At 40.0% G+C, this 27,819-nt stretch overlaps 1 protein-coding gene across 10 annotated transcripts; it reads right to left on the bottom strand.

Annotated features, from left to right (window-relative positions):
• Positions 1 to 506: 506 nt before the first annotated feature.
• Positions 507 to 27,819, bottom strand: DDX4 (DEAD-box helicase 4). Of its 10 annotated transcripts, none has more exons than XM_080972621.1 (22): positions 27,800 to 27,819; positions 26,927 to 27,116; positions 25,220 to 25,283; positions 23,646 to 23,693; positions 21,517 to 21,591; positions 20,116 to 20,166; positions 19,149 to 19,205; positions 18,954 to 19,019; positions 18,084 to 18,164; positions 17,828 to 17,860; positions 17,540 to 17,587; positions 15,314 to 15,358; positions 13,675 to 13,817; positions 12,685 to 12,837; positions 11,416 to 11,570; positions 9,738 to 9,867; positions 8,774 to 8,940; positions 8,097 to 8,242; positions 6,459 to 6,558; positions 3,414 to 3,684; positions 3,216 to 3,323; positions 507 to 961 (listed from the first exon to the last, which is right to left on the bottom strand). In XM_080972621.1, the coding sequence occupies exons 2-22, from the start codon at positions 27,077 to 27,079 to the stop codon at positions 872 to 874; spliced, it is 2,184 nt and encodes a 727-aa protein (XP_080828747.1). In that variant the 5' UTR covers positions 27,080 to 27,116; positions 27,800 to 27,819; the 3' UTR covers positions 507 to 871. The 10 variants fall into 10 exon arrangements, with proteins under 10 accessions (XP_080828747.1, XP_080828746.1, XP_080828744.1 ...); XM_080972620.1 differs by lacking the exon at positions 27,800 to 27,819 and adding an exon at positions 27,617 to 27,734; XM_080972618.1 differs by lacking the exon at positions 27,800 to 27,819 and adding an exon at positions 27,626 to 27,733.

Below are 27,819 nucleotides of genomic sequence, written 5' to 3'. Positions count from 1 at the left end.
TAGATACAATTACTGAAAATGTCAAAATCTTTGTCAAGCTCACTTGTATGTTCTCACATCCAAGTGTGACAAAACCATACAAGTTTTGTGAAACTTTTGTCCTGGGCACCGGCTCAATCTGCTAAGGAAACAGGGTGATGTGTATTTGCAATGTAATCAAAAGGAAACGCCTGCACAGTAGCAGCTGCAGTTGTGTACAGTACTAGATGAAAGTTTTAATTCCAATGTACTTTCAATGTAAGAGGGGGAAAAGAACACTGTGCAGCAGGGGAGAACAGAAAATACAGGGTGTATTGCCAACATTGACACCAATGTACAAAAGTCCACTTTGATCATGAATATTGTTTGCAGTCAATTTGTAACCATCATACAAGCCATGATGGTACTATTTTTTTGAAAGGTTTGAGGGAATTAGGGAAAAGCAGGAAGTGTTAAGCTTTCTCTTTGCCTTAATACCTGCATGTCAAAAAGCACAGGGCGGTGGGATTATTATGTACTGCACAGAACATGATCCTAAGTTTTTATTTAGTGTTTTTACAATAATTTACAACAGTTCCTTGTGGCAAACTGGTGTTATTTCACACAACCATTGAACAGATCAGTAAAATAAGTAATTCAAAAACAAATTAAAACTCCTGTATGTTTATCCCAATCACCTTTCCTGAACAACAGGGAGCAGAACATTAACAATTTCTTGAACATTTTAAAGTCACAATCCTAAGCACATTTACTTAGAAGCAAGTCGCACTGAAATCAAAGGGATTTAATAAAATAAATGTGTTTAGAAACCAGCCAGTTTCACACATAACCATCTTGTTCGGAAGATTTAGCATGGTAAATTAAGAACGTTGTTCCATGACAGATGGTAGCCTCAATCCCATGACTCATCAGGTGCACTTATATTTGATGCTGTAAATCCTCCACCTCCTCCGCTGTGGTGATTCTCTTTGCCATGGTAAGCCTACATTAAATCAAAGTTGAGCAGATTTTCAAAATTATATATTGCAATGAGAAGATATGCAACATGATTACTTTTCTTCTTGAAGTACCTGCCAGATTCTGGCTGCCCAGAGATCAGAAAACTTATAGCCATCAGTAATGAACACCAAATATTCTGAAATAAATGAGCTCTATAGTTCACTTCCACATTTGTGGTCTGAAGGACCTGAAGGACCAGGTGGGCAGCCTGGGAGTCATTTTGGACTTGCATCCATGGAGGCGCAGATTAATTCTGTGTCCAGGGTGGCTGTCTACCAGCTCCTTCTGGGACGCAGGCTGAGATCCTACCTGCCTGCAGACTGTCTTGCCAGACTGGTGCATGCTCTAGTTATCTCCCGCTTGGACTACTGCAATCCGCTCTACGTGGGGCTACCTTTGAAGGTGACCCGGAACCTGCAATTAATCCAGAATGCGGCAGCTAGGCTGGTGACTGGGAGTGGCCGCCGGAGCCATATAACACCGGTCCTGAGAGATCTGCATTGGCTCCCAGTACGTTTCCAAGCACAATTCAAAGTGCTGGTGCTGACCTTTAAAGCCTTAAACGGCCTTGGCCCTGTATACCTGAAGGAGAGTCTGCATCCCCATCGTTCAGCCCGGACACTGAGATCCAACGCCGAGGGCCTTCTGGCGGTTCCCTCATTGAGAGAAGTGAGGTTACAGGGAACCAGACAGAGGGCCTTCTCGGTAGTGGCGCCCGCTCTGTGGAACGCCCTCCCATCAGATGTCAAGGAAATAAGCGGCTATCCTATTTTTAAGACATCTGAAGGCTGCCCTGTTTAGGGAAGTTTATAATATTTAATGCTGTATTGGTTTTTAACACTTGATTGGGAGCCGCCCAGAGTGGCTGGGGAAACTCAGCCAGATGGGCGGGGTATAAATAATAATAAATTATGATGATGATGATGATGTTCACAATTTATCTGTTTAATCTGTATTCAGAGATATACTACATTATAAACTGGTCTTGTGCACAATAGCCCTAAGAAAATGACAAACTATACCACAACTCAACCAATACCAATGCCATTGATACTTTCATTTGGTAAGTTGTCAGATACAAATTTACTTATTATACTTGCAAATACTTGTTACCCTCTTGATTGATGTAACTGCAGCATGTTTATGTCTATAGAGAACCTGAACCTATGGACTGTTGCCATCGCACAGAGTGCTCATATCATATCATATATCATATCACCAAGAGAGTCCTGTAACAATATGAAGGCTCTCTATGCTCCACTCAAGATATTACATTACTGCTGAGAGACTGAAAACTGGCAACACAGGCTTTCTGCGGTAGCTGCCACAGAGAAATCTTAACGCAAAACTAGTTTTTAACACCACATTAAAGGGAGTTAATTCCCGTTCCCACTGCTAGTTTTAGCATCTCTACGCAAGCGAGCACCTTGTTTAAACTTACATTATTAAACCAGAGCCATGAGAAAATAGCATCTGTATACAGAAAACCCCTGAGCCCCTGCCCCACTCTGGCAAATGTGATGAGCTCCCACCCACCCCTGATCTAGAACCTGAAGTGGTAACAGTGGATTGCTTCTAACCTCACAGGAAACAGCACAAAAGCACTGTCTGCTTGCTTTTGCTGCATATGCATATTCCCTGGGAAGAGGTGTCTGCAGAGAAAGCAAACAGATGTCTTTTTCCCCTGCATCCCCGGGGTAGAAGAATCGCTTAAGGAAGGCTGATCCTTGGAAAATGGGTTATTTCCCCCCTCCCCCTGGAACCACATGCTGAGCAGGGGTTAAACTTGGCTCAGGTTTGCTGAATGCAGCTCTCACAGGGGATAAAAAATCAAGTTTTTGAAAGGATGAGCTTTCCTGTTTTCCCTCTTTTCTAGGAAGCACCACTTACTTGTGCAGCAGCTGAAGCAACCTTTAACAGAGGGGCCCTTCAGAGAGCAGTTTGGCAAACTGTTCTCTGTTGCGCCTCCCACTCACCATCTAACCTCCCTGGGGCTACCTTTAACAGAGGTGCTGCTGCAGAGAGTGGCTGGGTAAACTGCTCTCTGAAGCACTCCTCCCCCCCTTTATTAAAGCTTCCTGGAGTGAGATGTTAAGATGGGGAGAGGGGGCTGAGGTGCTTCAGAGAGCAGCTTGTTTAAAAGTGTTCTTCAAGACTCTAAAAACTTTCAAGATTACCCATTATCCAAAATAAAGTTTTCGGATCAATCATTATCAGTGGTTCTGCTTAAGATTTACCTTTCGAGAGTCAACAGATGCAAACATGTTTCCCCTTGGACTGCTAAAGCCAATTCCACCAGAAGTACAAGCAATCTCTTCTAGCCACACTGGCACTTCTTGTTGAGCCTTCAAAGAAATGTTTAGTGTGTCATTTGTTTTGTGACTTTCAGTTTAGTAGTAATAATAAAAGCAAATTTCCAGAACAAAAAAACTTACATCTGCAAGCACTTTGACTAGAGGCTGTGCAATAGGACTGTCTGAATTAGCATCAAAGAAAGAAGTTGCTTTGCCAATATTACCACAACGCCCAGTTCGTCCAATCCTATGAACATATTCATCAATTGTGGAAGGTAGATCAAAATTTATGACATGTTGAACATTTTCAATATCCAGACCTCTTGCTGCCACTGATGTAGCAACAAGAACAGGGCATTTTCCAGAACGAAAATAATAAAGAGCTTCTTCTCGCTCTCTCTGTTCCCGATCACTGTAAATAGAAAAATAATTACATCTCTTTACAAACGTGAGTGAAGTTCAGCGATTCTAATACACAAGCAAACAACACCAGCAATACTCTTATTCAAATGCATATTTGCCAAGTTAAACATGTAACTAAAAGCTAATATGTAGTGTTAAATGGCAGGAGAGGCCAACTTTGCAGATATTTAGGGTCATTCAAGTTAGCAGCATATACGGCATGGCAAAAACACATTACATTTGTTCTGAGCATAAGTTAATGTATATTCTATTACAATTTTATTATTACAAAACTTTACAGCTAATGGCTTTTGGGGAGGCATTTCTTACTGTTTATCATAAAGTATAATTATTGTCTCAAATAGTTGTGTGTTTCTACAGAGCTCAGAGAAATAAAGCAGTATATGAAAAGAGGAAATCTAAAGAGTGTCTATCAGCTCCTATCATGACTACTTCAAAAGTCATTCCATGAAATATTTATTCCAACTTTTAGAATCCCCTAAATGGTAAGTTCCAGCTTGTAAGAGGCTGGGAAACAAGTACACAAAACTTACTCTTCAGCTGTAGTTACCATAAACATATTGACAGTAATGTACAATAGTTATTTAATTAAACAAAAGCATATCTCATCTTTCAAAAAACAATGTTTTATTGACTTTGAATCAAAATACACAAATAATAAAAGTTAAAACCATTTAGAAGATCATAATCACTTCAATTCAGAGACCAGCCAAGATTTATACTCCAAACATCCCTATGCATTCTCTGATGCTTTGGAGGTCTTTGGGTACAAGAGCAATCCTCCAGACTCTTCACTAGCTTCAAACTGGATGGGGAGCTGTGGCACTCCTGTCAAGCTGTCAACAACTGGAAATATTCAGGGCAGCAAGAACCTCACTACTTTTAGAATTTTGGAGAAGCTAAAAACATTATGGGGGGGGGGGAGACACACACCTACCCTTTTCCAAGCTCAAAAGTGTATGAACCTCCACTAGGTTTGAAAGTGGTAAATGTGTATTAATATGCATGTAACCTGCTGGTGATTTTGCTTCATGTACCAAGCTGGGAGCAAAGAGTACATTGTAAAAAAGCAGCTGAAGTCCAGTATCGTGCCACGCTTTTGAGTTTCTGCTCAGATACAGCATAAACCACTGTTGCTTGTCCACTTGTGGCAATGTTGCCTTACAAGAAAAACAGGCATGCACAACTGTTTAACAAGTCTTTTGCTACCAACCTTTATGCATGGGAAGTAGCCATACATCCAAAATAAAACAGGAAGTAAATTCAGGAAGAAAGAAATGAAACCAACTGAGAACGTAGGTTTGGATTAGTATAAAGACCATAGAGTTAAAAGTCCAGATCCGACTGCAATCTAAAATGTTGAAAGCAATAGGGAGAGAAACAGGAAAACAAACAGTTGTAAAGAAGATACCTTGTGTAAGTTGCTTGTGTCATGTGCTCTAGCCTACGTACTGTTGAAAAGATTTCCTTTGCGTCTCTGGGCTGGTTTGGTACATAATACCCATAGAAATTTGGCCAACACTCTTGGCAAACATTCAGGGTTTGTTCTTGGGTTTGCTTTTGCAACCTGTGTCTACTCTATATTCATTTTTTGCGGGTGAGGCTTGCCTCCTCAGAGCAAGTCTTTCACATAGGAGAAAAGGAGAATTGTACCCACAGTGTGACATCCACTCCAACAATATTTGATTAGGTGAGGCATTCTATCCATGTCACATGTACCAATGACTTATGATATGGTGCTATATGGATGAGCCTTAACTAGCTTCCCTCCCCTTCTACAACCAGGAGGTGGCATACTGCTGAAATAAGTTTCACTTTAAAGAAACTCATCTCAGTGTTATGTTCAAACCACAGACGACAGTTCCATAACTCATGGCATGAAGCTTGTTTTAAACAAGCACCTCTGATGGGAGCATAATTCTAAGCTAAATTACTTAAAAAGTAAAAATAATATCAGAAGCCCTTCTCCTTACTGTATGGGAGGAAGTGGGAGTATGCACGTCAGACTTTTTTGCTCAGTGTTTTGAGATGAGCACACTCCCAATAAATCATGGTATGGTACAAAGTGCAAATGCAGTTTTCAAGTCATCTAGATACACAGAAAATTCTGCATTGCATTCTACTGTAGAATGGTGCACTTACCAAGTTATGCAAGCCCAGAAGTTTGAAACAATGCCTGAATGTTTTTCTGTGTTTGAAAAAGACCACTTTAGAATTGACACTTTAGAAATGATATGTCAGGATACTTTTTTATTGTATGGAATAGCACACTAGTTGTACTGATAAATATATCCTCGTATGTTTACCCTGAAGCTGAGAAAGAACACTATTCCAAATAAGCAGAAGCCACCAATCTCATACCTTACAAAGCTCCTCCTGAACATAAAAAAGCTACCTCAAGTGCAATAAAGACATGCTGCTACTTCATTAAGACAGCATACTTCTGAAACCAATACTTTTATATAGTGTGCTGAGGCTATACTGAACTTACTAAAGAATGGTAGAATAGATTGAAAATAAGGGCAAAGTAATATACACTGCAGGCAGTGAAAAGGGCAAATTGATGGTTAGGATAATTAAGAACAGACATACCATATAATGGGGCAAGTAAAGAACCATCTTGCCCCCATGGAAGGAAAGAAATTTTCTCTCTCCCTGTCTCTCTTTTTATAAAAATCAATGCAGTTAGCTATTTGAATGTCACCAGCTTATAGGGTGCTTTAAAAGCAATTGAATCATGATTTACTATGAATATATACTTACCCATGAATACTTGTTGTTGCTATGTTTTCTTGGCAAAGGAATGTTGCAATAAAGTCTGCTTTTTTCTTAGTTTCCACAAACACCATGGTTCGCTTATCACCTTTACAAAGGCAGACATAATGTTAAGATATATCTATTCAAATAAAATAGTAAATCAATAGTTTTCAAGTGCCAGTAGTAATTCTGATGCCCATATTAGTAAGATTGTTAAAAATCTAGTTTCTTTGCTTTTCAGTATTTTACCTTAAGCTACCAGACATTTACTCATCCCAGCTTTTCTCAAGTAACCCTCCTTAAAATATCATCTTTAGCTTTAGATTGAGAGGACTGCTTTATTTTTAGCTTTCTGGAGAATGTTTAGTAATTTTAGGCATTTTATGAGTAATAGTTATTAATATGTAACATAGTATTTTAATATTCTTTTGGAAGCCGCCCAGAGTGGCTGGGGAAACCCAGCCAGATGGGCGGGGTATAAATAAGAAATGATTATTATTATTATTATTATTATTAATAGTACTTCACCATATAACTTTCTACCATTTAGCACAGAGTACAGCTACATGCTTGGAATGAAGCCAGTAGTTTCTAGTAATTCCCACCATACTATATTAAGGAAAGTCCAGCTGGATCTGGTTAAGGGTTCATCTAGTCCAGCGTCTCACAGAGGCCAACCAGATTACTCTGGGAAGCCAAGCAATCCATGAAGGCACATACACTCTCACTCTCTCCTGTTCTGGCTCCCCAGCAACTGGTACTGAGAAGCATGCTGCCTCTGAAATCTTCAGACAGTAACTACTAGCCATGGTAAGATGCAAAAGCAAGACTTGTAGCCTATACAAATAGGTTTTAAGGGACACACAGCAACAATCTTAAACGTTAACCAGTATAAAGTCAAATAAAAGCATAGAAAAAATACAAAATTCCAATTTGCACTTCCAATTAATTCTGTAATAGCTAGACAAACAGACAATGGATATTAGAATGACTGACAGTATTTAAGGAAAGGACAATATTTTTGTCTGAGATCAAGGTGTTGCGAAACCCTAAAGCCCAAGGCCAATCTGAAAATTAAAACACCTCTCTCATTAACTTCCTAAATACAGCAATCCGGATTAAGCAACATTACATTTTTAAAAAAAACTACAATCCCTAAATAAAGGTATATAGCTCATGCTTCTGCTCTCAGAGTTGTATCCAACATTAGACATACTCCAAATAGGCCCACTGAAGTTAGAATATACCCATTGGAGGTCATGGGCCAGCTTGGCTGGCAACAATTAATAGTTTTCCATACACAGCATTTCAGATTCCTAAGTATTTTAGGGAGAAGGATACAACTTGCACAAATCTATTCCAAATAAAAATAAGAGTTATTTTACTGATGAATAGGAAAATTTATACTTTTAGCCCTGATTTCACACTGGTCCAAAAAAGTTTGGTTTGACCAACAAGCAGGCTATCCTTATCTCTCTAATGATCTCATCTACACATTCCACATAGTACATAAAATTAAAAAAAATTCACTATATTGCCCAGTTCCACAACTTTTTGGTTTCAAGGGGCCTAAGTGTAACAAAATTCTGTGCTGATTGGTTACATTTCATTATCTTTCTAAGAGACCCGTTACATGGTAGTTACCTGTGCCATTGAGAATCTCAACAAGCTTCTCTCTCTTGTCATACTGATTCACTTTAAGTATTGTCTGCTGAACATCACTGCAGGCTCCACCTACTTGTCCAACAACAACAAATAAGTACTCTGCCTTCAAGAATTCTCCAGCTAGCCTTTAAAATGAACAAATAAATCAAGTTAACTTGGAAGTAACAGCTAAGTTGAGGAGAATCAGAGAAATAGCTTGGATAGTAAGGAGTTGTTCTAGTGTATATGCAAGAAAGCAAAAGTTAACTATCAGTCAGCTAGTTCTACAAAGCACATATGTTCATATTATACATAGCCCTGCATGAAAATGCATTTTCCAATACTGTGTTCTGAAACATAACCAACTTGCACAATTGACGGGGACCCTTTATATGAGTAACAGTCAGATAAATAAATGCCTCTTGTATTAAATGTGCAGGTATTGACCTTTCGGAAAAACTCATGTTGAAATGTTCTCACTCTTATTAGTGATTTAAAATTTAGGATTCATGTTTTTAAAATGAACATACCCACTGGCGGAGGAAGAGGAGTGCGGGAGGAGCGCACCACCCCTAGCAGCGCGGTCCCAGTAGGGTGCCATTGCGGCTCCCCCCACCGCCAGCGCTGGGTGCCCCACCCCCCAGTGCTGGAGCACGAAGCTCCGCCACTGAACATACCTCTGGATTTCTTCAGGGAATGTGGCACTAAACATTAGTGTTTGGCGTTTTTCCTTTGGTGGCATGCCTGGAGATAAAATTAATTTCTTCATATCTGGGCCAAATCCCATATCCAGCATACGATCTGCTTCATCCAACACCAAATATTGTAGCTTCCTCAGCCCAATCTAAAGAAATTTAAAGTTAACCCAAAAATGAAGAAAACTGACTTCCATTGTATGTGACAGCTATACAAACTTAACATGGTACAGTATTAAAAAAACATATCTGCAACGCTTTTCGTCCTACTCCCTTCGCTACAACGCTCAGCATAATTAAACTCCAAATGAAAGTATACATTAACTTCTACAACATGGTTGCCCCCTAGCGGCAGCAGTAGATTCCATGTGTCAGGCTGCTACATTTAGACTTCTCACTTGTACTTCTCACACAGTACAGCTACATCAGTGTTACCCACAGAAAACTCCACTAGTTACTCCACTAGAGTTCTATGACAGCAGGTGCTTCTGCAACAGCACATTGACTCAAGAGATTACAGCTAACACATCCACATTTCAGCAGTAACCTTCGTAAGCATTTTATTTTATCACAGGTAACAGCATCTGTATACTGTACATTGCCAACATAGATAGTTTAGTAATGTAATACAGTAAGAGCACAGCACTTGTTCTTCTGCCTAGGTCAGTGCTAGGCCACCCTTAACAAAATATTTTATATTTGTTTTGTGTCTATATGTCTGAGCGCTTGTAGTAAACCAGTGCCATAAAGGCAATTAAAATGTATTTCCATCATACTTAGTTGATGGGTCCCCAATTTTAATTTTTCCATGTTTTGTTCTAAATATTACTATAAACCACTTGGTGTTTTTTTAATTATATAGTGGATTATCAATATTTGTTGTAATGAGAAAACACTTCAATTTATGAAAAAAAACCCACAAAAAACATTAGCACACAGATCTCACCTTTTCTCTGCCTATGAAATCCAAAAGCCTTCCAGGGGTGGCACACAATATATTACAACCTTGCATTATCTGACGAAGTGAATGACCTGTTTGTGTTCCTCCGTAAGTCACAACTGGTCTTATACAAGTTCTAGGCACAAGAAAATATATTGCATTTCTCATTTAGTGATAATAGTGAACACATTTCAATGTCTCAGTACCCACTTACATCCTGACATAACACCATGGCCTTAACAAAGCTGCATTATCTTCTTTTTATTTTGTATTAGTTGCTATCTCCTGTACTATAAATTTAATCTATCAAATATAAAATCCACTGAACAACCACATGCCCTTTGTGCATTTTAACAGGGCTTGAATTCCACATGATGAGGAAAACTCACTGAAAATGCATGGAGACTCTACTGCAGGAGTGTTTGATGGATTGAACCCAAAGTTACGGTACATGATCACATTTTAAACACCCCCTGAAATTGCAAAAAGCATTTTGCTAATCTGATATTGGAATCAAGCAGGCTATTTACTCTTTTAAAAAACACAGCTATCAATATCTGAACACTATTCAATTTTAACAGAGACTGTTGAATCATTTCTGAAAAAACAAACAAATATAAGAAAATACAACACAATGGCTGTTCCATCAATACTGAATTCCAGAAGAGCATTAAGATATATTGCATGCTAAAGATAACACTGTCACTCTAGTAAGATGTTAACCATTTTAAGTATTGCTTATAGAACAGGGGTTCGACTATATAGGAATTGAATCTGGGATATTTAAAGATATCCAATATTAATTTATACTGGAGTCAGTATACTTCTCTCCAACTCAATTCCCTGAAGGTATGAATTAAGAGTTCCTGAATGGTTATTACTTTTACACATCAGTATGATGTAGCTGCTGTGGGGTCACCTGTGGTTTGTTTGGGAGAAACAAACCACAAGCTCTGGTGTGCACATCAATGCTAAACCAATGCTCTGCTTCGTTTTTCTCTTATGAAATACCAGAGGAGGGTTCCACGAATGAGCAGTATGCAGCAGCATATATCTGCAATAAAACAGACCATGACTTTCCTACAGATCATGCTTCAATGCTTTCAATACTACTTTATTTCTGATGGAAAGTGTCAGGTGTTTACATTGCCTCCCATAGACCAATGCAAACAAGCCTATTAAATGCATTCTTATAGGGTCAGATCCATCATTTAACATGCAGCTTGTGGAAGCTATTCACTATGATGTTTAATCTTCAAGAACATATTCAGAGTCATGCAAAGCTGGTAATAGGCCCAGGCTAAATGGGAAATGTAGGTCCCATTTAACCAAAGCCCCCCACCCCATTGCCTCTACCAGGGGTACTCGGGAGTAGGCCTCCTCAAAATCATGAGCCTATGCCAACCGGCCCATCCACCTCCCCCTCTGGTTTTTGCCCTCACATGTTTATCATCAAATTCCCCTTTTCAGTACAGCAGACGTATTTATGAAGCAAGCATTTTGCTCATGTCAGAGTAATAAAAGTCAGAATACATTTGGCAATTTGCTTCACCAAACAGGTTCACATTTCACCACACCAACTTTGCAGGGGTTCCTTAATTACACAAACAGCACTTTTACAACCAAAATTCACTTACTAAACACACACTACTATCTTTGAGTTTTAGCTTGTTCAAACACTTACCCATGTGCAAATTTTCTTGATTCCAGAAAGATCTGGTTTATCAGTTCTCTAGTTGGAGCTACAATTATACATTCTGGTTGTTGCTGTTGTTCAAATTGAGTGGCAGTAACTCCATCACGCATCATATGAGCCAAAATTGGTATAAGAAAAGCTGCCTAAAGGGCAAATATATTATAGTTGACAAGTTTCTCACCCCCCAAAAAAGGAAAACCCCAGGATGTGTTCTCTAATCTCAGTGTGAAGAAGCCCACAGAAAGGAAAATTAGCAGAACATGTTAAAAAATAACTAGGTGACTATGGTCCATCATCTTTCTTTTCCCTCCTTCCTATCAATAAATAAATACATTTCTGAGAGGCAAATTTAGGATAATTCTTGCTTGAATCTTTGTTCCAAGTCCCATAATGAGTAGATCAAAGCACAATACACTAATACGCCAAAAGATGAGGCTGTTTATTCACTTCAGATGGAACTAAAGTATAGACCTAAAGGCAGCAGCAGCAAAGGAGCTGTATTAAAATATTCAACCAGTATACCAAATATGCACATTTTGACAACAAATTAAGATATTCACAGAGCACCTGTACTGGGAAATATGAACCATTGCACCAGTGGACATGACAGGATTCCCCCTTATTTTCCTTCTCCTAACGCTCCAGAACAGATTTTGGGAGGGAAGCAGAGGGTAAGAGTACCGGTAAGTGCTATGTGCCCAAGCAAGGCACCACAACTGAATACTGTCCATTATGTATTTTTCAATGCTATCTGTAACATGCTTAAAGTAGGAAAAACCCAATTTAGCCTGATAAAGTGTTTATTAAGTGAAAGCAACTCTTTTCACAATGAATATAGTTTCTAGTATTTCTAGAAAGTGACACTTATTTTCTTATGTTTGTACGAAGCGAACTTTTTTCTAATAGGTTTTCATAATATAAATTAAGATGAGTTATAGGCACTTCAAAAATATGTTTTTCAAAGACAAAACCAAAATGGGATTTTGGTTGGGACCCAAACATAACATTTGCAGAGAACTTATTTTTGTTGACCCACCATTTAAGACTCCCACAGTTCATTAATGGATCCCTACCAGTGATTCAGAAATCACCGCTTCAAGTCCATCTTGGGAATGGATTGAAGTGCCAAGACAGACTCACCCACTGGGCAAAGTAAATAACCTGGAAATATTAAATGCTTAAAAACCAAGTGTCAGATTATTATTGCGGCCCCAAATCCTCCACCTCAAATAGCAGAATCCATCATTTTATACTTACTGTTTTTCCAGATCCTGTCTGGGCACATGCCATTAAATCACGCCCTGCCATTATAATAGGAATACTGTATTTCTGCACTGGAGTAAGTTTGAGATATCCAGTTCTAGCAATGTTCTTCATTAATGTTGGACATAGATTAGCTTCTTCAAAGGTCTAAGAACAGAACGGACATGTTAAAAGCAAATAAAATTGAGGAAGCTAAGCAAATCAATACTAGCATCAAAAAAGCACAAAAAGAACATAAAGTAGCATTTTCTTGTTATCCCTAGCAACAAATGAGTAGAAATTACTGTAAGTGAATCAGTAGGTCCTTAAGTACTGTCCTTGAAGTACAGAAATATTTTTAAAATAAAAAGGCGGTTCAAAAGTTTTGCACAGTCTCTGGAATAGCAAGGCAGAGGCTAAAAAACATCTTTTCTAGGAGAAAGAGTGCCATAACCTAGGGGTTACCACTAGATCTCCTTATGTGCTCTTATTTTTTTAACACAACCTGCAACCTCAAAACTGAGCAGGTGGCCAGACTTAATGATACCTCTAAACCAAGGACTTTTGGATGAATCCATTCTCTTTCTTAAAATAGCAAAGCATTTGTAAACTGTAACCATTCACTGCAGTTTGCAAGACAGGGGGCCTCCTGCAGATAACATCTCTCCAGGAGGTCCATTCTGTATTATGTAGGAAGCAGACCTTTAGCAGGGAAGCACAAACTCTTTGGAATTCCTTCCTGTTACACACAACAGCTGCAGTCTCAATGCCTACTGAAGACCTCCCTTTTTCAACAAGCCTTTTCAGTGAAAAAGTCTATCCCAGTCTGTATCAGCTTTGAAATGGTTTATATATGCCTTATTGTTTATGCTTTTATTGTTCACATGTTATGAAGTATTTCATAGGATGTATCAAACAAACCAAAACTTGGTGACTTTGCACAACTGTTCAGTCTTGAGACTAACAAAGTTACTTGTTAGAAATATTTAAAGCAGCAGCACTAACCAGTATTGCTGGTGGGGGGTCATGTCCTGAAACTTCCACAAGAATGTTATCATATTTGTCAAAGTTTATCCCTGTCTGGTAATGTGCAAAGATGGCTTCTTCTTCTTCCGGTGGAGGTGGTGGTACGTATGTCACCTTTGGACCTGCAAACACAAGAATACAAGTTAAATTTAATCCTTAATAAGCAAGTGTGCTAGCTATACAAAATTTCTCCATTCTGTTATGTTTTGGGCAACATTCACCAATGTCTGCTTGCTTGGTGCACTGGAAATCTGCTTGCAGAATGCAACTTCCAGTTTCAATTCTCCCCCTTCAACCCCCACACTCTGCTCTAGAGTATCTCCCAAACTCTGGAACAGATTCTGGGGGCACATTATGAGCTGCAGGGAGATAGGAGATGAAGGATAAGCCCCACTGCCAGTGCATGTCTACAAGCATTAAGTTGGATGCCACCATCTGAGCACAGAATTTCTAGTAACATACATTTTGGGTACAACACAACCATATCTTCATTTTCACAACCACCACAATCAATTCGTGACAATGCTTTTCAGATTGTTTTACTTGCATTAATTTTCTTTCCTCACTAAAAACTTTAGTGACAAAATAAAGTTTGTGGTTTTTTCTAAAATAAAATAGCTAGTGGATCCCTTGAATGCTATGAGCTTCTGGCAAGAAACAGTATGAATAACGTGTACTAGTACACTCTAGTCTTCTTCCTTTTATAATACAGTACATACATCTCCAATTATATGCACTATTTTAAATGTATGCATGACAAGGAAACAGTATTGAATACTGGCCATAACAGTAAAACTTATCAGGAAAGAGTGGGAATAATTGGTGATTTGAAAATGGACTCACACAACTAAGTACCGTATTTTTCGGTCCATAGGGCGCACCGGCCCATAGGGTGCACCTAGTTTTTTGGGGGGGAAATAAAGAAAAAAAATTTTATTAACCCCCCGAGGTGCGGGGCTGGGGCGGGGGAAGCCCGAGCTTCCCCCGACCCCAGAACAGGCAGCTCTCCACAAGCTGTGGGAGAGCTGCGCGACTTCACGGAGTGCTGCGCGAAGCCCGAAGCCTGGGGGGCGCTGAGCTCAGTGCGCCCCCAGGCTTCGGGGTGCAGGCGGCTCTCCACAAGCTGTGGGAGAGCTGCGCGAAGTTGCGCAGCTCTCCCACGGCTTGCAGATAGCTTCCTGAAGCCTGGAGAGCGAGAGGGGTCGGTGCGCACCGACCCCTCTCGCTCTCCAGGCTTCAGCGAAAGCCTGCATTCGCCCCATAGGAACGTACACACATTCCCCCTTCATTTTTGGAGGGGAAAACGTGCGTCCTATAGGGCAAAAAATACGGTGATTAAATATATTACTTATCATTTTTGAAAGTACTATTATATTTAAAATCTTCTGTGAAAAAGCAAGAAAAGAAATAGCCATCTGAAAGTGTGACATCTGGATATAATCATAGCCATTTTTTATTCCCAAAAGGTAGGTAGAAATGCTATAGCTATTTCAGTCATAATGTGCCATTTGGTATTTTAAAAGTTAAAAGCGGGAGCTGTCTTTATGTTCATGAACATCAGTAATCAATCAATTTTCTTAATATCGCTTGCCACTTAATTTGTTCTAATTAAACGTACCAGCACCATCACCTGCTTCTGAATCACCATCCGATTTCCACATACCTTAAGTGAAATGAATGTTTGGAAGAAAACACTATCAGTAATAATAATAATGATAATAAATTTTTATTTATACCCCACCCTTCCTGGTTCAGAAAACCAGGCTCAGGGCAGCTAACAACCAATTTAAAACACTTAATTGATGCAACAAAAAACAGCATAAAATACAGTATAACACGTGAATAACAATAAATTCAGGATTCAAAAATCAATTTAGGGGGGGAATCCATCCAATAAACATTAGATGATCACCAGGGCTAGCTGGCTAAATTAGTCCTACTTGGGCCAGCGAGGAGACCAGGGGAGAATTAGCTATGGGATCCCAGAGCGGGTAATCTTCATAAAAAGGGGAGGGGGAGGGGAGGAAGGGGAATAAAAGATCAGGCTAAGTTAAAATTGAAAGCCATGCGGAATAGCTCTGTCTTACAGGCCCCGCGGAAGGAAGTTAAGTCCTGCAGGGCCCTGGTCTCATGGGACAGAGCATTCCACCAGGTCGGAGCCATCACTGAGAAGGCCTTGGCCCTGGCGGAGAATAATCTGACTTCCTTAGGGCCCGGGACCTCTAAACTATGATTATTCATGGACCATAAGGTCCTCTGCGGGGCATACCAGAAGAGGCGGTCCCGTAAATACGAGGGCCCTAAGCCACAAAGGGCTTTAAATGTCAAAACCAGCACCTTTAACCTGACCCGATACTCCACTGGGAGACAGTGAAACTGGTAAAGCACTGGTTGAATATGCTCCCACGGCAGGGACCCCGTGAGGAGCCTCACTGCAGCATTCTGCACCCGCTGGAGTTTCTGGGACAGTTTCAAGGGCAGCCCTGCTTGAGTGAATTACAGTAGTCAAGCCTGGAGGTGGCCGTCGCATGGATCACTGTGGCCAGATCGCAGCGAAGGTGGAGGAAGGAAACAGCCAGATATTTTTTTAAGTTGCTTATATCTAAATAATTATTTATTATTGAAATGTGCATACTGCTTTTCATTCAGAGAATACAGAACACTTTACACAACAATTAAAAAGTACAACACAAACAATTAATATTCCAGAAAGCCATTATCACTAAATTCAAAACTGAAGAACTAGCATTAGCAGCTAGGAAAATACCACAGCAAAGAGTCTTTAATCGTTAGTGAAAGCATGTAACAGTTTATTGCCACCTCTCCACAGGGAATAGTGGCTGCCACAGGGAATTCCTGCTGATATAAAGCAGGTCACAGCACACCCAACAGGCCATCTCCACAGACCTTAGTGACCAGATGGGAAAAAGTAATTTGAGTAACCTAGTCCTGAGCTGAACCTGTTAAAAGGAAATCCCACACAATATATTACACTAGTTGAATCATCCAGATACCAATCCATGGATCAAGCTATTTCTGTTCAGTAACTGGGCACAGTGATCAAAACCAGTTGGTGCTCCTAGTTACTGAGGTCACCTGGGCCTCTAGTGACAATGATGGCGCAAGGACCACCCCTAGAATACAGGCCCCTCCCTTCTTTCCCATCCAAAACAAACAAGTTCCCTACTTGCTCACAGGGTCTCCATCTTATCAGGATTCCCTTTGAGTTTATTGGCCCTCATCCAGGTACCAGCATGGCTCCTCTAAACTGAGAAATGTGATAGAGAAATAGAGCTGTGTGTCATTAGCCTACTGGTGCCTCAAATCTCCTCAGATTCACTTTCAATGACTTTATATAGATGTTAAATAGTATTGGAGACAATGTAGTATCTTGTTGCCCCCACCCCCATATTACTTTCTGGAACCCAACAAGCAGGAAGGAGATGAACCACTAATACAGTACAGTGACTCCAACACCCCATTATCAGAGAGTCAGTCATGGACGATACCATGGCTGAAGGTCTCAAAAGCTGCCGAGAAATCAATCAAAAGTAGATGATCCAGTAGCTAAGGAATCAGGAACCTAATAGGAGAGCCAGAAGAGGGAATGGCCTGCACACATGTATACCCTCTACACTTACAGTGACCTCCTTCAAGCACCATATATTTCTTTGCCCATGGTGACTGTAACAGGGACATCATAACCATTCTCTCCCTGCTCTCCTTGCCCAGGTATATCCCAATCCAGACTCCCAGTCTGTGAACACCCAACCACACACACCAACAATGCTACACTTCACACACCCAAATATATACCCAAAACTCAATCGCACCAGACACATACCTCTTCCAAACCCTCCAATTACTTCTTCGTTGCTTCCTTTGTAGCCACCTGTTTATAATGTTGAAAGGAATTGTTAAAGATAAAAGCAGTTTTAACAATACAATTAGAAAGGATCGGGCAATTATATTGCAGATCCTTATGCTAGGAATTCAAAGTGAACAGATATGGGACTTGGCCGGATTGAGACAGATTATCAGGCACCAAGGTTAGTAATAAACAAAATAGTTATGCTTAGAGACAAAAAAATGTCAAAATAGAAATGTTTTTATGTGAACAATGGGTTCTTACCTCTGCCTCCTCTGCCTCTATTTTCAGAGTCACCTGAAAAACAAATGCATAATTGGAAGAATGTGGTTACAAATGAAGCGCAATGTAAAACCAATCACCAGTCAATTTATTGGTTTCTAGATTGTGCATGTCTATAATCTACCATTTTAGTCACATCAACTGCCAACCATTCCATGCAATTTTCAAATCAATACCACCACAGAGACAAAGGGAATAAAGCCAACTATATATATAAAATTTCACTTTTAATTCTTACCGGTTGAAGCACCAAACCCTCCTCTTTTGGAACCAAATCCACCAAAAGTCTGTCTTCTATCTTGTTTCTCAGTTTCATCATCTGCTATAATTCAACCCAAACATAAGGATTTTTTCTGGTTTACAAGTTGAAAAGGTTTTCATGCAATGGTAGAATATAAATATTTTAAATGTTAAAAGCAACTTTTCTAAAATAGCACTCTCCAGCCCACATGAACTACTAGTATTAAAAAAACAACTACTGTACTAGCATTAAAAAATACATCTTACCAAGTAAAAGAATTATAATACAGACTGATATTAAATGAATAAAAACTTAAATCATACCTAATTCCCTCAAATACTGAAAAAGTGTATTTTGAAAGTGCTGAGTTCATAGTTCACCTTACATTAATTACCAGGGATAGATCAATTTGAAATAAACTTGTACTGTGGATCTTTTCTTTTATTCTTATAAAATGCATGGGTTTAAGTTATTAAGAAACGCTGCCACATTTTCTTCATACCACTCATTTGTATGTGAGTTCTCTCCTAGACGTGCACTGAGATATTTTCCCCTATATCCTATGCTCATTTCACCATGTAATCCTTATCTTCTTCTGGTCCAACATTACAATTTAAAAAGTTTATATACATCTGGGATAAAAACAAATATTGGTCTTAATCTGTTGGTAACTAATGACTCTTCAAGACAGTGAGTCCATGTAAAGGCTTTTTTCCTCCCCAAATAAGAGTATTTGTATAAGGTATCAAAAACAAAATCTTAACCACAAAACCCATCTGACATATTTTCATTTCTAGACTCTCCAGGCTAGACTGAATAATTACATTTTACTTGGTTACTAACACAATTAAAAACTATAGAGCTTACTTCCAAATCGCCCAAATCCTCCTCTGCCAGATCCTCTTCCACCCCTATTGCCACCAGCAATCATTCCTTGAGAACAAAAATACAACAGTATTTGATCAATAATTTTCTGATCTTAAAAGAACTCATGTTCCAAAACCAGCAAGGAAGAAAAAGCAAGCATGGGAATTCTAAGCTTTGTTGTTTATAGGGCTTTACCTCCTCTCCTAGGAACTTCTCTGTTTGACTGGCTTTCTTGATCATCATCAACTACTTCTATGACAAAAATAAAATAAGCAATAAAAAATTCTCATTTCTGCAGACACTTAAAAGTTATCTTAAGGATGTAAGCAAAGCTCACATTTATCTTTCAATTTATTAAAAAACAGGTGTTTATTATTATTAAATTTGTACACCGCCCTTCATCAGACAATCACAACTTATTTCTCTATACCAAACATGTGCAAATATTATTGTACTATTGCTGGGGTTATATATTTCCTCACAAAAGCGACAGCACACTGAGGTCCTGAGCTGTATAATGCTATACGGTCAAAACTAGCACTTTGAACTGAGCCTGGAAACTGATAGGCAAGCAGTCATGTCAGAATTGCTATTTTATGTTCAGACCGTCCTGCCACAATCAACAATCTGGCCAAATTCTGGATTTTCCAAACCATCTTCAAGGGCAGCCCCATGTATAATACTGTACATTGAGGCTGCATTTTAATATTTTAATGTTTCAATATTTTAATGTTGTATTTTAATCTTGTTTTTAAGTTGTATTCATTCAACTTGTTTTTATTATTGCTTGTTAGCTGCCCTGAGCCCGGCCTTGGCTGGGGAGTGTGGGGTATTAATAATAATAATAATAATAATAATAATAATAATTACATTGCAGTAATCCAACCTAGGTTTCCAGAGCTTAGCCATCTAGCAAAGTATCATGGTCAATTTTATCAAAAGTTACTGAAAACTCAAGGAGAAATAACAGGAGTGCACTTCTCCTGTCCCTCTCCCAACAGAGGTAATAATACCAGGCAACCAAGGCCGTTTCCATGGTAAAACAGGGGCTATACAGTGCATTATAACTGTCTTGCTTTGTATTTAGTCTAGAAAATATATTTTAATGAGATTTTAAAGTATATCAACTGATAGAGGACTCTGGGGAGGGTTGCAACTGTACCTCTCTCAAAGCTTGAAAACTTTCTTTCTTCAAATCTATTTCCAGATGTAGCTGTAGAAAGCAAGAGAAAGGCAAGTGTTCTACAATTCCATGCACTCGCATTTCAAAGCACACATGAACATTTTAAGTAGCCCTGAGGAACATTAGCATTTATTCCCAGAATTTCTATCCCTCACTAGTGCCTGTCCTTCCCTCTTCTTCGCCCATTGTCTCCACTGGCCGACTATAATTAATACATATTTAATATGGCAGAGAAACAGGTAAAGTCACATGACTATATTGCATTCCAAAAGTAAACTGCTTATTTTCTACTTTTTGATACATTTTTAGCACAATCCAATGCACATCAACTTAGAAGTAAGCCCTACTGGATTCAGTGGGGCAACTCCCAGGTAAATGTCCATGGGGCCAGAACCTCAAATTGATATTTCGCTCCCCCTTCCCTGGCAAAAAAGACCCTACAATACAATGCAATGGTTCTCAAAATGTGGTCCATAGAAGAAGAAGAAGAGGAGGAGGAGGAGGAGTTTGGATTTGATATCCCGCTTTATCACTAACCGAAGGAGTCTAAAAGCGGCTAACATTCTCCTTTCCCTTCCTCCCCCACAACAAACACTCTGTGAGGTGAGTGGGGCTGAGAGACTTCAAAGAAGTGTGACTAGCCCAAGGTCACCCAGCAGCTGCATGTGGAGGAGCGGAGATGCGAACCCGGTTCCCCAGATTACGAGTCCACTGCTCCTAACCACTACACCACACTGGCTCTCCATAGACCACTAGAGGTCTACGAGCTTTATCCTGGTGATCTGCAGCATGTCTGCATTAAATATTTATGTTGATTTTAACTGTATCTTTGTTTTTATTGTATTACAGCAATAAAAATTAAATTAAATGCAATTAGTTTGACACAATAGAAAAAAGCAGCAATAAAAATTAAATTAAATGCAATTAATTTGACACAATGTATTACAATTGCTACAACTGACAGAAAAATCATTAAGTGGTTCAACAAGACCCTCAGCAATTTTCCAGCACTCCATAGAGGAAAAGGTTTGGAACCATAGGTAAAAAGATATAGAGACACACGTTTCAGTTGAACCAGAATGAATACTCGAAGCATCCTCGTATTAAACATTACACTGATTTCAATTATCATGATTTACATTTACCATTAAGAATATCTTTTTATCAAATTACACTATCAGCTCTCTCACGAAATGCCTTAATTTTTATCAAATAACTTTATGCACACTAGAGCTTTTTCAAAGTTACTGAAGCAATTAGAACTATTTGACCAAATTAGTTCAACATTTAAAAGTGTGGTTAGGATTAAGATAAAATTGCAGATGCCAGCAACAACCAACACCTGCATGTGATAAACACAAGTTTGACCAAACAATCTACCTCGGTTTCCAAAAGTCCTTCCACTTCCAAATCCACCTGTTGGTTTGTCTTCTCCATTTGGTTTTCCACCAACACCTGACAAATGTTAAAATATTTGTTTACCACAGATGATTACTTTCTTTACTTTGTTTAGCTATACAGTGGTACCTTGGTTTAAAAACAGCCCTGTTTACCAACTATTCGGTTTACGAACTCTAAAAAACCGGAAGTAGTGTCCTGGTTTGCGAACTTTACTTCGGTCTAAGAATGGAAGCCGAATGGTGGAAGGGCACTGGCGGCAGGAAAGTGCACCTAGGTTTAAGAATGGTTTCGGTTTAAGAACAGACTTCTGGAATGGATTAAGTTCGGAGACCAAGGTACCACTGTACTGAAGACTGTTCAGTATGAACTAGTTTGCATAAGATGGTAAGCTAATGTGCAGTCTCCCAGAGGGCCCAGCAGTCACTTTGCTCTTCAGTTGTCCTTTTCACTGTCAAGCTGTGTTGAACTGAACTAAGACAAGGTTTACAGTTTGTGATTAGCAAGAAGAGAACTATGAACTCTAGCTTTAGCTCAGCACAGTGCAGATGTAAGGACTAGTGAAGAGCAACGGTGCTACAATCTCCTATGAGAGTCCAGACATTGGTGTGGCCTCAACAAGAAATAGTTTGGCCTACTGTGTTGCAAGCCTGCTCTATGGCTCAGTTCAGACATTGATGCAAAACAATTACCGTACTCACCTCACTGCAATGCTTTCTTATTACAACATGTTGCTAAACTTTGATCTAGTACTAATAGCAGAGATTAGCACCCAACTTGTGTGCCTGTCTACCCTTGCACTGCCATCCTTTGCTTAGTGGGAAACTTGCTTGTACTTCTGACAATTATTTAATGTTATTTCTGAATGCAGTCAATGGCTGCATTTAGTTAGGCCTTATCTTGACTTAATACAGCCATTTTTCTCTTCCCTTTACATAACCAGGGAATTTTTTTTACAGCTAACACTGCAATCCTAATCTTTGCCTACTCAGAATGCCTACTGAATGCAATGGGGCTTACCCACAGGTATATGGAGCTAGGATTGCAGCCCAGGTTTCCCTTCAAACTATGATGAATGGCTTCCAAACAAGCCGAACTATGAAGCCAGAGCCTAAAACTGGCTTTATATTCTTGCTTGTTTGAAGTAAGGAATAGTGAGCTTCCAAATTAACTAATGACTTCTTGGCTCATCTGTGCAGTTGTTCAAAGGTATATGTGTGCACACCTGGCTCACAACACAATGAAAGAACTCACTAAGTGATGTTAGCCGCCCTGAGCCCAGTCTTGGCTGAGGAGGGTAGGGTATAAATAAAAAATTACTTACTTACTATTTACTAAGTATCTCCTATGCCCTTTCCCATACAAAGCCGTCTATGTAAATGCTCTGACCCACATACCAAAGGGATCTCATCTCCCTATCTGGCCAGCAGTCATTCTTGCAACAGCCAAAATTAGGCTTCATAAAACTCACCTAGTACAGCTGATCAGAGGCTTTTTTTCTAAACTAAACACTGCATGGGCAGCCATTTCAGGGGAAGGGTCACAGCTGAGATGGTGATGGATGAAAATGTTAATCTTCTTTCACCCTGTACTGTGACTTCCGTCTCCCAAAAATAGGCACCCCTGTTAAGCTTGTATTGGCTCCAATAAGAACACCTTTTCCTAACCTAATTGTAGCAGAAAAGGGAAATTAATGCGCAATACTGGATGTGTGCATGCATGCATGCTACATGTGTTTGCATGTGTAACACAATGTAGGGTGGCCCCACCCATGTTAATTTAGACCATGCCACCACTGGCATATGGCCCCCAGAAAGCTGGTCTTTGGGGAATGCAGCCTTCAGGCTGAAAAAGGCTCCCCACCCCTCCAACAGGCAAAAAGAATTTTTAATTTTAAAGTGTTCAGGAAAGTATCATAGCATCACTCATGGCCACAACTGTTTTCCAAAACCACTATACATGCAGTGAAGACACATACCAACATTAAGTTACATTACTGTGCCCAATGAAAAGCAAAAGGTGTGCATGTACAACATTAAGAGACATATTTAGAGAGCCCGATATGATTTATATTTCCTAGAACACAAATGGGAATATACAGAAATATATACCTCCAAACGTACGACCCCAAGGAGCTGCATTTTCAGTGGAACCACGTCCTAAAAAGAAGTTATTACGTTGGACATTTTGAAGATGTTCATAAGGTACATGTTCAGAAGTACAGTTAAATATTAACAGATCTGCTGAAAAGTCAAATACTTATGAAAAGGTAAGCATAAAACTATTAACAAGCTGGCAGTGGTTCAATGCACAAACTTTCAAATGACAAAATATAATAAATTATAATAATGACAGAACCTTCTGGCTTCGCATACTAAGTATCTTAAAGCATAAATACCCAACAAAACATCTATTTACCTTTAACCACTTTGCCAATATTCTTGGGGGTTTAATTTAGCTATTACCTGTATTCTTCTATTGTGCTAAGTATTTAAATATTAAATATTTAAATATTCATGCAATTAAACATCTTGGGAACTAAATTCACATTGGTTGCAATAAACACAAGTAATTATCCATAAACTGCCATAATGGGGGAAGGAGGGAATCCTTAAGAATTACTCAGCATTCTCAACAAAAGGTATAAATATCTGACTCTCCATTCAAGGAAAAAATCCTAGATGAATGGACTTTTTAGGACCAACAAAAAATCAAAGCAATGTGCAGACTACTTCACAAAGCCCGTTTGTTCTCCAGGTGCAGTCTAACTCAGTATGCAGCACACTTCTATACAGGTTTCCTTAGAAGTGTTCAATGAAGCTTCGGACTGTAGCTCAAGTCCACAAACTATCTCTACATTGTTAAAAAGTGCCAATTCATGTAACATCGTGCAAATAGGGGCTGGTACTAAATAAATAATAACTCACTTCTTACAGAGCACAGAGGGAGAAAACTGAGTTTCGTAAGTCTGATCTTTTTAAGAAGCAAACATAATTTATTCAAAACTTACGTTTCATCAATCTAGATCAGGCATAGGCAAACTCCGGCCCTCCAGATGTTTTGGAACTACAATTCCCATTATCCCTAGCTTACAGGACCAGTGGTCAGGGATGATGGGGATTGTAGTCCCAACCATCTGGAGAGCCAGTGTTTGCCTATGCCTGGTCTAGATGGTAGCACTGATTGTAGGTAGCTGGCTACAGTGTTCCAGATTAATCAGACAGTAGTTCTTAATGACTATTTTTCTCCTTAATAGAAGCATTCAAAATAATATAGGTAGCAGACTTGATACTGTAGAAGAGCAATTAAATTATCCTTTCTAACAGCAGGAAAATTGCCTCCAATATATTTCCTGCTGCAAATAAGTTTCCTCTCTTAAAAAGTAAAAATTATTTTCTTCACCATTACTGTTTTATTCAATTGCAAATTTATGCAGACCAATTAAAAAGGATCAACAACTTATATTTAGCCCAATTCACTCTACAGCCCAGCTGTAGGGCTTTCAAACCCCTCAGGTGAACTTAATTTCAACAATACCATAATTAAACTCATAGCTGATCTCATACAAGCCTTCATAGTCAACCCAATTTAACAGGCTTCAACCGTTAGGAACACTTGACTACAAAGTTTTTTGTACCAGCTTTTTTCTAGACAGAATATTCCTTTTTAAAGTCTTATCACATACCTGGGGGGGTTGCATTCTGATTGAAATTGCATGAGGTTTCATTTGCTCCTGTAATCAAGCTGCCCTACAATAAAATAAAAATAATTTTACTATTTGTACCATTTGACTGGGTTGCGTGAAGAGTTAAGACCATGCTGGAACTACTATACCAACCATTCCCCCCGCCCCAAGTATAGTCTACTAGAGCCTTGCTTTTAACCACTCAACTGTTCACCAGAGGATTTCAGAGTCACATTTTTTTAAAAAAATGGTAGAAGGATAGAGTGTTCAAGCCTTACTCAAGCATCCCACAATGTGTCTATGTTTGGCATGGAGAAAGACACTTTTCCTATTCCCTGCTTAATATAGCAGCGAAGGAAAACTTCTGTAGAAAGGGATGGCGCATTTGATGCCTCCAGCTGTCTATTGTGTTTTTATATTTTTAGATTTCTTTAATCAATTGTTATCCCACTCTTCCTCCTAATGGAGTCCGTAGTGGTAAGACTCCTCATAAGCATCCAGCAGGCAAACCTTCTGCATGAATAGCAGAAAAACAAGGCATGCTAGTAAAGATGGGGCAAAGCCATCTGTGCATTTGACACCAACCTAAGCATCTATGCTAGAAGCATGCAAGGCACAGCAGCCCCCTGCACATCCAGCCCAAGTACAAGCAGAATGACTTGCAGCAGAGACACAAATCACATCATTTCTCCACTGCACTTCTACACTGCACATGTAGAAGAATGAGGCCTCTTCCTGCATGCTCAGCATATAAACATAGAAGAGCTGCTCACATGGATAGTATAGTACTGGATCAAATAATCCATGAAAAAATATCCCCTTCTATTCCATGAACGTTCAAGCCACCATCCACATAACAGATGCTTGGGGCAGGGGGAGAGAGGAGAGGAAGAAAATAAATCAAGGTGACAGCGAAGTTCAGAGACAAAATAAGGCAATAGCTCAATCCTCTGCATGCTTGCTTGTAACGAAGTCAAAATCAAAAAGTGTTGCATTCTTAAGTTAACTCTGTATAGAAGTGCATCCTAAAACTGCATCCAAAGAGCAGCTTCCAACCGTGATTATTCCTCAAAAAAGCGAAGTGAAAGTACCTAAGAATTATAGGCTTTGTCTACACATGTGTAGCATGAAGTAGGACTGCAAATACAAAAGTAGAATAGCCTGTGCCATTTCAAAAAAAACCCTTTCCTGCTAATAAGATGACTAGGCCAAAATATCTCTCCTTAATGTACACTAGTTTACTTCCAGGGGAGATCAGTTCATATTACAGTCAAGCAGTATCTAAATGTTCCCTAAATGTTATCAAAACAAAACCAGTAAATAAAAACACGGCACTCTCAAGTGGGTCTTTAAAAGTCCTGGAGCTCAATCAATAGAGTTGTAATGCATCCAGAATTTCCCAGAAATAGCCGGCAATTGGCTGCTAGAAGCAGCGTCCGGGCGCAATTCACTGAAACTTGTGGGGAAATCTGCATGTATGATAACCAATGTTGACAGTGTCATTTTTGGAAATTTTTCTTTAAAATTTAAAATATCTCAAAAAGTTCAAAAAATAAAATAAAAAGCTCAAAAACTTTTCCGTCTGGATTTTCACTTTTTGAAATATGGCAACCCAATGGAATCTCCTCTTCCATTTTTCCACCAACCCACTCACACCCGAAGAGACACATTTACAGAACTACAAAGCAATGAGGAATGAGGAACCACCTCTTCACTCATCCTGATTTGTGGATTCCCTGGGCAACCCACCAGCTTTTCGAAGCTGGGCTGAAAGTGGGGCAAAGCACTCCTGCCACCTCCGCCCGTGGTACTGCTCCTGTTGACATCTGTGATCTCCTCGTCCCAGTCTTCCTCCTCCATAGTGGTACCCTCAGATATAACCTACTCCGAATCGGCCCTGTGATTTGGGAGAGGGGGGGGGGGACCAAGAACACGTGAAACAAGAACAGCGGAAGAAGCGACTTCTCTTGAACCCCAACGCCACGTTCGCATCACCTCAGACTGAACTACTGGCTGCCGCCCCCCCATGGGCGTAGTCAAGGGGGCAGGTGCCCCCAGATTATTTAATTAACCAGTTACATCGGTCCTGCTACGCCCATACCCACCCCGTCCAAAGCCTGCCCCACCCCGCAGTTCTCCTCCCCACACCTGTCCCAGGCCAACGCCCCTTTTCTCTGCCTTCTCACTCCGGCTTCAAGCAGCCCGCCACGAGGCGGGGCCCGGCCGACGGACCTGTTCCCGCCCAAAGCGCGGCTCACACACTACCGCTACCCCGTCTTCTCCCCGTTGGAAGGGGAGAAGGGAGGCCGGACCGTTAACCCCGCCCAGCGAGCGCCGGCCCGCGCGACGGCTCTATTAACGCCTCCCCTGACGCGAACGGAACGCCTCGTCACCTACCAACCAGGCAGCACGTGCCGCAGCTGCCGCCGCCGCCGCCGCCGCGGCTCTCGCTGCTATTGCTGCTTACCCTCCTCAGCCCCTCCCCCCCTCCGTACGCGCGCGCACTCGCCCTCGCCGCTGCTCCAGCCCCTTGCCGGGGCTTCGGTCACGTGTCGCTTTCGCCTTCGCTGCCTTCCTCACCTCCCCGCAACACCCCCGCC

This window comes from Podarcis pityusensis, assembly GCF_964106645.2.
Source record: "Podarcis pityusensis genome assembly, chromosome: 11".
Classification (NCBI taxonomy): domain Eukaryota; kingdom Metazoa; phylum Chordata; class Lepidosauria; order Squamata; family Lacertidae; genus Podarcis; species Podarcis pityusensis.
The sequence above is the reverse complement of the archived record's forward strand: the minus strand, read 5'-3'. Positions and strand labels throughout refer to the sequence as shown.

Bases quoted from the DNA above. Each gene is read 5' to 3' on its own strand.
- DDX4 (XM_080972621.1), bottom strand. From the start codon at position 27,079: ATGGAGGAGGAAGACTGGGACGAGGAGATCACAGATGTCAACAGGAGC. The intron at 25,284-26,926 runs GTGGTTCCTCAT...ATTTTATTGTAG, and splicing joins AAATCAGGATGAGTGAAGAG to GGCAGCTTGATTACAGGAGC. The intron at 11,571-12,684 runs GTAAGTATAAAA...TTTGCCCTTTAG, and splicing joins AGACAGGATCTGGAAAAACA to GCAGCTTTTCTTATACCAAT.